Source organism: Mustela putorius, unplaced genomic scaffold (assembly GCF_011764305.1).
Source record: "Mustela putorius furo isolate JIRA1106 unplaced genomic scaffold, ASM1176430v1.1 tig00003899_pilon_pilon_pilon, whole genome shotgun sequence".
Classification (NCBI taxonomy): domain Eukaryota; kingdom Metazoa; phylum Chordata; class Mammalia; order Carnivora; family Mustelidae; genus Mustela; species Mustela putorius.
The window spans coordinates 11,071,579-11,081,303 of NW_025422048.1; the positions used below are offsets into that span (position 1 = coordinate 11,071,579).

At 42.2% G+C, this 9,725-nt stretch overlaps 1 protein-coding gene across 1 annotated transcript; it reads right to left on the reverse strand.

Moving 5' to 3' along the window:
* Window positions 1-7,146: 7,146 nt before the first annotated feature.
* On the reverse strand, window positions 7,147-9,523 carry LDOC1 (LDOC1 regulator of NFKB signaling). Its single transcript, XM_004781567.3, has one exon. The coding sequence runs from the start codon at window positions 9,360-9,362 to the stop codon at window positions 8,916-8,918; it is 447 nt and encodes a 148-aa protein (XP_004781624.1). The 5' UTR covers window positions 9,363-9,523; the 3' UTR covers window positions 7,147-8,915.
* Between the last annotated feature and the right edge of the window lie 202 nt (window positions 9,524-9,725).

Sequence of the window (9,725 nt, forward strand, 5' to 3'; positions counted from 1 at the left end):
TTTCTAATAAGTTGTGAATCGGTTTATGGTTTCTACAATATGAATTGTTGTTTCCACAAGAGCACTATTTTATAATAGTGCCAACAATTGTTTTTCATTTTCACCATAACTCTTCCAGAATAAGTGCTAATTCTATTTGTTTTCAACTACTAGTACTCATTATAATAAAGATGAGCAACAAAGAATAAAATAGCAAAATGATTCCTTTCATGCTACTCCTTTCTCTAAGGTGAACACTTTAAAATTTGGCATTTATCATTCTGTTCTTTTCACCTTTTGTACGTGTATGTATACACACACATAGACAGACATTCATACACATATAGGTTTTAAAATATTTATATATTTTACAATATATAATATACATTCATACACATATAGGTTTTTAAATGTTTGTATATTTTACAATATACAATAACTGCGACTGGGTGGTACAGTCAGTTAAGCATCCAACTTTTGGTTTCGGCTCAGGTAGTGATCTCAGGGTCGTGAGATTGAACACCACGTTGTGCTCAGCGTGGAGTCGGCTTGGGTTTCTCTCTCTCCTTCTCCCTCTACCCCTCCCCACCAAAATAAATAAATCAATAGTAAAATATTTGTAAATGGCATCATCCTCTACATATATCTCTGAATTACTTTTATCCTTAACAATTCCTATCAGAAATTCCCCTCATAAATATAAAGAAAATATTAGTTTTACCCGAGCATTGTAGCTCATAGAGGGATGTAATTTATCCTAAATTATCTATCTCCTTTGATAAACATTTTGGCATTGTTGTTGCTGCTGTTAAAAAATAAAAGAGTAATCCCAGCATCTTTTTCCAAAGTTCATACTTGTTCCTACAAGTGCCAGTGTTTGTACAGAATGGGGATGTTATCACAGAAGTTCAGAGTTGGAGGGGACAGGGCCTGTTGCTCATTCTGAGGGCTATTTTGTTAAATGAGAGAAGGACCTGCGAAGTTACCCCTTAATGAAAATACTTCAGGTTACAAAGAAGCAAAGATCAATGAGAGATCAGCAACCTGAACAAGGCATTACTTCCAAAGGCAACATGAAATTATAAAAAAAGCACTGGATCTGGGGTGGGAATTTCTGGCCCCAATTCTGACACTTTCTACCATGAACAAGTCCCTGAGCATCTCTATCCCAAACTGTAAAATGTAAATAAAAAATCCTCTGCTGAGTTGGTGTGAGTCTTGTAGTAAAGAAGAAAATGAATACCAAAGCGACTTTTAAAGTGTCAAGTGCTGTTCACATGTTAATTAATCTTTACTATCTACTCCTATGAATTGCCTTCTGATATTACTGTTTATTTTAATGTTAGATAGCTTTTCTCCTGATATTCCACACGCCCCAATATCATTATCTCTCTACCAGAACATGCAAGTCTGCCATACTGGTCAATCTCACATTTCTATTTTACTAATCTCTATTGAAGAAAAGAATGAAGTTAGCATTTACTGATTACCAGATAAGATGCTATGCAGCTTTGTGTTTCTTGTTTTGTTTTGTTTTGCTTTGCTTTGTTCTGAGAGAGAGAGAGAGAGAGCACAGGTGGGGAGGAGAGGGAGAAGCAGGCTTCTCACTGAGCAGGGAGCCAGATGCAATCCCAGGACCCTGAGACCACTACCTGAGACCACTACCTGAGCCAAAGGTAGATGCTTAACAACTGAGCCACCCAGGTGCCCCCTAAGCAGTTTTTTCTTATATTAGTCCTGAGCTGTAATTATTCCCATGTTACAGGTACAGAAGTTGAGAGTCAAGTAAACTGTCTGGGGTTGGCTAAGTAAATCTGTGGCAAAGCCACAATAGGGATCAAAGATCTTTCTGATCACCAGCACATTCTCACTGAACCCGAACTTTAAGAACAAGCTATTCTCAGCTCACAACAAACTGATCTTTCCATATACATTTGTCTTTCTCTTCAAAGGTCCGTTTTCTAATACTAATTTCAACCTTCCCAACTTTTCTTCCAAAGAATAACAGATTTCTTTTTCCTGCATACATATTGATCAGATGCCTACACAAGCAGCTCTTCTACTGTACAGATGCCGAAAACCCTTGTATTTGTCTTCCTGATACACATGGGAAGAAACAGTTGTTCCAAAACTTGATAGTAAAATTGATTTTTGAAATGCACACATGCACGCGCGCACGCGCATGCGCGCACATACACATGCACAGCTGTAGTGAGGAAGTATTCTAAGTCATTAATATAGTAATTACCTTCCAGGTTATTCCTGATGCTATTGAAGTGACCCATGACATGTTAAAACAAAGGGGTAGGGGATCAGATTTGTCTCATGTCTGGAAAGTGGGAAGTAGGCAAGGTACAAGCCACCAATGTTGACTTATCTGTGCCAGAGGAAATTTTGGGACTGGACTGAAAAAGACAAAGAAGGCTGACTATCCCTGCTGAGGAAGAGTAGCCTTACTAGGAAGTAGACAAGATCCTGAAAGGATTCTTGGAATACTGCCACAGGGGAGAAAATGGCAAATAATGCTCCACAGAAAAATACTGCCAGGAAACAGAAGTGACTTAATGTATCACTGACATCGTACCACAATATATCACCATCAACTTTAAAAATAAAAAGGAATCATAGCTACACAACAAGAGAATAAATCAGAGATATAAGCTTCAGAAATATGCAGAAGTCAACAGAAGCTAAAACAGGAGCTGGCAGCACTGGGCAAAGAAGTGGAAGAAAAACCAAACTATCGCAGAAATGAAGCCAGGTTGGAAGCAACACAAGTAACGACTGGTACTCCTGATACCACTGTAAAACACATAGAAAATGGGATTGATAAAAGTAAGCAGAATAAAAGAAAAATGAAGAAAACACTTTAAAAGCCCGAGAACAGGGGCACCTGGTTGGCTCAATGGGTTAAGTGTCTGCCTTCAGTTTAGGTCATGATCTCAAGGTCGTTGAGATTGAGCCCCAAATCGGGGTCTTTGCTCAGTGGGAAGTCTGCCCCTCACTCTTCCTCTCTTTCCCTCTGCACTTCTCCCCCCCACTTGTTCTCTCTCTCAAATAAAAAAATAAAATATTTAAAAAAATGAAAAGCCTGAGAACATTTAAAATATCGAGGGTAGATAAAAGGGAGAGTCAACATAAATATCAGTATATATTATATGCATTTGAAGAAATAATTCAGACAGCTTTGCATAAATGAATCAGTCCTTGAACTACCTATTAAATGGTCATACCAGGTTCCACAAAATACGACAAACAATAAATAACACTCAGATATACTCTATTCAAATGTAAAGAAAAAATATCTGGGAACTCAAGAAAAATATCAAATCGATTATGAGTGAAAAATATTAAGATGACCTCAGACTTCTACAAAATAACAGTCAATCCTAAAAGTTAGTAGAGCAATGAAAGAAGAGAAAGTGTGTCCCACCAACTCTACCCATAACAAAACCATTCACCTTCAAAAACTCAGAGCACATAGTTCCAGGAGGTTCTTTTTTTTTTTTTTTTAAAGAAACAACTAAAAAAGGAAAAGAAAAAAAAAAACCTTGGCTAACCAAAAGAGATTGTGAAAATTGAACAAGATAATTATTTCATTTATTAGATATATTAACGTTACAAGAAGAGGGGATGATGGTCACATAAAAATATGTAAGTGTTACAAACAGGAACAACATAGAAATGACGTAACTTACAAAGTTGATAGGGAAATAGAATTAGTGCATATGTTGAGTTCCTCATCTTTCATGGCTGAGAGTCAAAACAGATCATTCGTATCTGAAAAATAGTAGAGGTATATACACTATTTAAAGGTATAAACACTAAGAAAAAAGTAAAGCACATAAACTGGGAAGCACAGGAATGAGAGGCGAGAATGGAAAAAAATGGAAATATATTAAACATTTTTCATAACAGAATGAAATATGAAGAACGTAAAAAGGTAAATGACAAACTGGACATAAATATTTACAACATAAATCACAGATCCCTAACAAATAAAGAGCATCTAAAAAAATTGAGAAACATCAACAACTCAAGAGGAAATTGGGCAAGGATATGAAAAAATAAAGCAAATCCTGAATATAAAAATTCCATAGGACAAATGACCCAGTGTTCTCAACAAATAAATTATAGGAAAAAAAAGAGTAGAAAGGAACTGTTACCAATAAAGGAAGGGTAAGAGATATATAAACCAAGTGCAATGTGTTGACATTTTCTGAAAACTAATTCAAGCAAATAATCAAAAAGACATTTTTATTTATAATTTAAAAGATACTTGAATATGGATTGAGTATTAAATATCAAGGAACCATTGTCAATTTCAGTACATGTGATGATGATGTTATGGATTGTCTCTGCTCTCCCTCTGCCCCTCCCTGCCCCGGTCGACAAAAATAAAATAAAATATTCCATAAAAATTTTAAGAAAGAAAAGGGATAGAGGTAGCAAAAATGTTGGTAGGTTTTGAATCTGGAGATGGGTTTAAGGTGTGCTCATTATACTATTCTACTTGTGTATATGTTAAAATTTTAACATACATTATAATGAATGAATATTTTTTTTCTTCAAATGAACATTTCTAAAAGTCCTGTATGGCAATGCAATTATCCGTGTCTACAGAACAGACAAATAAAATATATCACAATTATTTCGGGTAACATTGAAATATAATTCCCTTTGCTTTCCTTTACTGGTATTATTTGTTTTAAAACTAAAGATAAAATGAGGCACATACAAAAAATAAATAAAATGAGGCACATAAACAGTCATGTGACAGTTTATTATCTTGAGCTGACTGGTTGACTCTGAATTGGCTGTTCAATTAAACTAACTGTATAAAGACTTTGGCTAAAATATAAAAGACCTATTATTGCAATTTTGCTAATGAAATAATTTATTATTTAGGGAGGGGAGGAATTATGTAAATGTTATGAATAGTATCATAAGAAAAAAATTTGTTACAGATCACACCTCAGACACCAGCCCAAGGGGAGAAAGGGAGACACACAAATGCTGCTCTGTCTCGCTATTCCGAAGTCCCCTTGCAGTACCTCACCAGCGCTGCCCCCCTCCTCATCCAGAGGAGGGCTTCTGCTCCATGAACAAATCTGACTATGATATTCATAATTACTCCGAGCAAGTCTTCCATCCCAGGGTAATTACGTCATTAAAAAAAGTGTCTTCAGACAACAGAACATTTAAAGATTAAAAAACAACAACAACAAAAAAAAAACTTAAGGGAATTTCAGACAGGAGGGGGAAAATATCCAAGGGCCATGATCAGATTCTCACTAAGGGAAGTTAGTGGCTACCAGTACTGTCGAAGGACACCAACCAGTTCATTGTATCTACCTTTAGGCCTAAGTGGTCATAAGACCGTAAGCAATATACTTGAACTATCCTTTAAACACAACTTTAACAAAATTCATATTTTAATGCAAATAATAAATATGCTCCATACAATTTCCTCAACCTAATCACCCATCAAGGAAAACATTCTCAGGACCTTGAATTGATGCCCATTTATTAGCTTTAATTGCTTTAAGAACCTAGAAATTTTCTTAGAATTCCTCTGCTAAAAAGCAAATGTTCCACAGTTTCAAAAAGACATCTCTATTGTGCTTACTTCCAAACTGCTGAGGTTTTCACCATTGTAATAGCAGAAAATAAGCAAACACAGCATACATAATTGTACCTCTAACTTCATATACCATCCTGCAAAACACAGCAACACAGAAGTAAGGGATATCAGTGTTTACCTATTCAAATGGTTAAGGAACGCCAAAATACAATGGTAGATTTAATATGATTAATTGATTGTGACCTTTAATATTATTTTCATTTCTTGATAGCATGCAGTGACCATTTCAAGGCCAGTATGACCAATATGAGAATTCAGGAGTCTGAAGTTCGTATTTGCTATTTCAGCATTTCTACCTTAACAGTTTGCATCCAAGTCCTGCTTTTATCTTTAGACATGCTTATTTACTTCTTCATTCTCTTTTGCTCTGCCTTATGCCACCACCATGAATTTATTTCATCCTGAGTGGTAGAGTCCTTGCCAAACACGGTGCTTTTTTGCAGAATCTGCCCCCGAAGTAGCCAGATTCCCACACTGTCCTCTACAGCTCACAGCATAGCCACATCACCCCTGCCCCACCATACACATCCACACACTCAGAGCAAACTCATGCACATGCACACACGCACACACGCACACACACACACACACACACACACCTGTGCATGTGCACCCAGGGTCTGTGAGTTTCAGATCTCAGAAACTCCTTGGCCAAGCTTTTGTGCTATCTTAGCACGGCAGCTTCACTGTACAGAAATCGCTGCCTTCCCCACAGAGCATGTGCTCACTTGGTTTGGTGAGGAATGAATCCCATCTACTCATCTTCAACTTCTCCCCACCCCCAGAAAGTTCACTCCCCGATCGAATCACAGTCCAGATTCTCTTTCTAGACCTTGTAGCTAGATACCAACCTAGTTCTGGCTCAAGGCACCATAAAAGCTACAAACCGGAATCACTGTGAGGGCAACCACCTTTCATTCACCACTCTTATACCTGGACCACCTCTCAGTATACCTGGACCACTGATCATGGAATGACTGATTTTTGGTCTTCCTGGACCCTTTACCTAGCTTTCAGCTCTTGCCTACTACTTTCCCACATCTACCCCATTTGGGCCTCAACCTCCTTTGCTAAACCATATCCACCCATTGTTTCCCTCCAGGAACAACTTTCTTAGGCCAGAGAAATCACTCCTGCCCTACACTTTCCCCTGTTGACCAAGTAAACTTTCTTACCTGACTTTATGTCAGATCCCAATGAGTAAACGATGTCTCAGCGTGCTTTCATTTCCACTCTCCCTGGGCCTGCTCTGTTCCCGCTCACCCCTGACATTTTCCTACTAAAGCCAAACTCACAGCAAGACACCTGCTTTCCAACCAAGATAGACTTCCAATCCCAAGTCTGGAGTAACAGCCCGTATTTACTGGAAGTTCACCATGTAGTAGGGACAACTGTAAAGACCTCATGGGCATGATTTCAACGAATCCATGCCTGTGAGGTGACCAGGATGATGACCAGGATCTCATTAAATCCACGCTATGAGGTTTACTATTAAAAATAAAATAATAACCAGCCTCAAAAGGTCTTATGTAATAGGGAAGTTTATTACCTAAATTAGAGATCTTAAGGTAGGGCTGACTCCAGTTACGGTATAATGAGTACATTTGGGCAGATATAGATGGTAACTGTGAACCCCTCAAATCCTCCTAAATGTTCCTGGTTGGCAGAGGTAGCTCCCACTAACCCCACAACCAAACTTCCCTGATTTAACATTTCAAAGAGTTCTTCTCAGCACTCACCCATTCCCTCAATGCCTCTGAGCCCTCCGGGTCTATAAAGAGGTCTCAGCATAGCCCCCAACAGGACAAGGTCTAGTTTAGGAGATAGCCAGGCATCTTGCCAATTTCCATAGGCAGGAATCTGGGATATATGTATGGCTGGGGATTCTAAGAGTGTTCACCTGGCATGACGCAATGTTAAGATCACTATTTACTATGGGTACACTCACCCAGGACCCAGGATTTAATGTCAGCTCAGGCACCTGAAAGGTGCTACATTGTTAAGTCTTAACTCAATAGCAGCCCTCAGATGGTAAGAATTAAAGGACAGAATTTCCTTGACTGTGCTGAGGAAGTAACCCAAAGGTTCAGGAAAATGGTAATATTTTATGTGTCTTATGCTTGTTGTCCCAGTCTAATTATTAATAGTGTCCCCTTTCACTGTCTAGTGTCCCACTTTGAGATGGTGTACAACCTGCTCAACCACCCCTTACCCATGCCACTCTGGACACCCCAGAGGACACTCAATCCTCTTGCCAGGGCTTTAAGAAATGCCTTGGTGAGGAGAGTACCAGAATCTCTATCAAATCCTGTGATAGCTGTCCTCTGTCGCCTAGAGATGACAGTGGCAAATACTGGGATTGAACTAGGTTCCCTGATCTCAGGGGAAAAAATGAGAGTCAGAGAGATTGGTAGAGGCCAATGATAGCACTTAACCATTAAAAGACACTCCTTTCTTCTTCTTCTTTTTTTTTTTTTTTTTGGTAGTGCTTGATATTTATTGAAAAGAACGTAAATGCTTTTTCCAGGTGGTACTGAGGAGCTGGGCTGAGTGCCTGTTTTTGTTTGTTTTGTTTTTAGTATGTTTGTCCAAATACACACATCTGTTGGGACTGCTGCAGTTTTGAAAGTAAAAGGACAGCTGTGCAAAACTGGTGCAGAGGAGAAAAGAAATGTCAACAATTTGGCTGCCAGGCACACTAGGCCCCTGCAGCAATTTGGTGGGGAAGGAGAGGACTCTGGGAGTAGGTAGGGAACTAACCAGGTTGAAAGATTGGCCCCTTGGGGGTTGGTGAGCTGTCCAAATTAATGTCCGAGGAGGAGATGCAGCCAACTCAGGCATCTTCTAGGTTGGTCCTTATTTTCAAAGGCTGCGGTCTGTCGCTGGGATGTGGTGGATGGTGGTGAAGTGGCGGCGTAGGTCTCTGGGCAGACGGAGGCCTTGCAGTCGGCAGGGCAGAGCTGCGCGTAGTCTGACCAGTTTGTAACAGGGGCCTTCCCTACAGCAGGAGCTCAGAACACAGTCCAAATTAGCAGGGGAGGGTGCTGGGGCTGGCCAGAACGGGTGGCGGCGCGCTTCAGAGCGAGGCCCCAGCAGCAGGTAACTGGAGCACTACTCCTGGAACAAAGGCAAGCACTACAGGGGGATGATAGAACCCGAGGGCAAGGGTAGGGAAGGGGATCCGGGGACAAAAGGGAGCTTGGCGGCTCCGAGCGGGCCGGGCAGGGGAGGGGGGGGGAGAGAATGGCTGCGTGCAGGGCCCTCCCCGTCCCGGGCCCGAGGGTCTCCCGGCCTAGTAATCATCTTCTTCTTCGTCGTCGTCGTCGTCATCTTCTTCGTCGTCATCCCAGCCAAAACACTGTTTCATCTCATCCAGGAAGGCCCGGTAATCACCTAGGATGGGGCTATCCATCTCAATGTAGGGCACCACCCACTCCTCGGCTTCCCCGGTCAGCAGGCTGATTAGGAATGCCACCTTCATGGCGTCGTTGCAGAATCGGTTCTCGTTGACCAGCATGTAAGACGCCGTCTGCACGATAAACTCAGGGAGCCGGGAGCTCTCGCCGCTAAACGTTTCGGGGAAGGGCACCGGGCAGCTCGGCGGACGTACCTGGCGCAGCAGCGTGGCCCTCTCGCACACCAGCAGCCGCAGCTGTTCCATGAGCTGGCTGTTCTCGATGCTCAGGGCGCGGTGCCGCATCAGGAGCGCGTGCAGGAGCAGCACCAGCTCGTCCACCATGGCTAACGACTTGGAAGGGCTGGGTTCGGCTCGGTTCGGCAAAGGTGCGCTCGGAGGCCTCGCAGGAAGTGCGTGTCCGCGGAGGCTCACGGTGGCCAAGGGCGGAGGGCGGCGCGCGTAGGGGTCCGGCGGCTGCGCAAGCTCCGCCCGCACAGCCACTTGGGCGGCCGGCGCGCCGGCGCGGCCCGGGTCGGGGGGCGTGGCGAGGAGGGCGTGGCCGGGAGGGGGGCGACAGGCGCCGCGTGGGGGCGTGGCCGGCGGGGGCGCCCGGGGCGCGGAGACTCGGTCGGGGGCGGGGCGGGGGAAGGGGTGGGCAGGGTCTCGGCATGGCGGGCTGGTGGTGCTCACGGCCGGAGCGTGTAA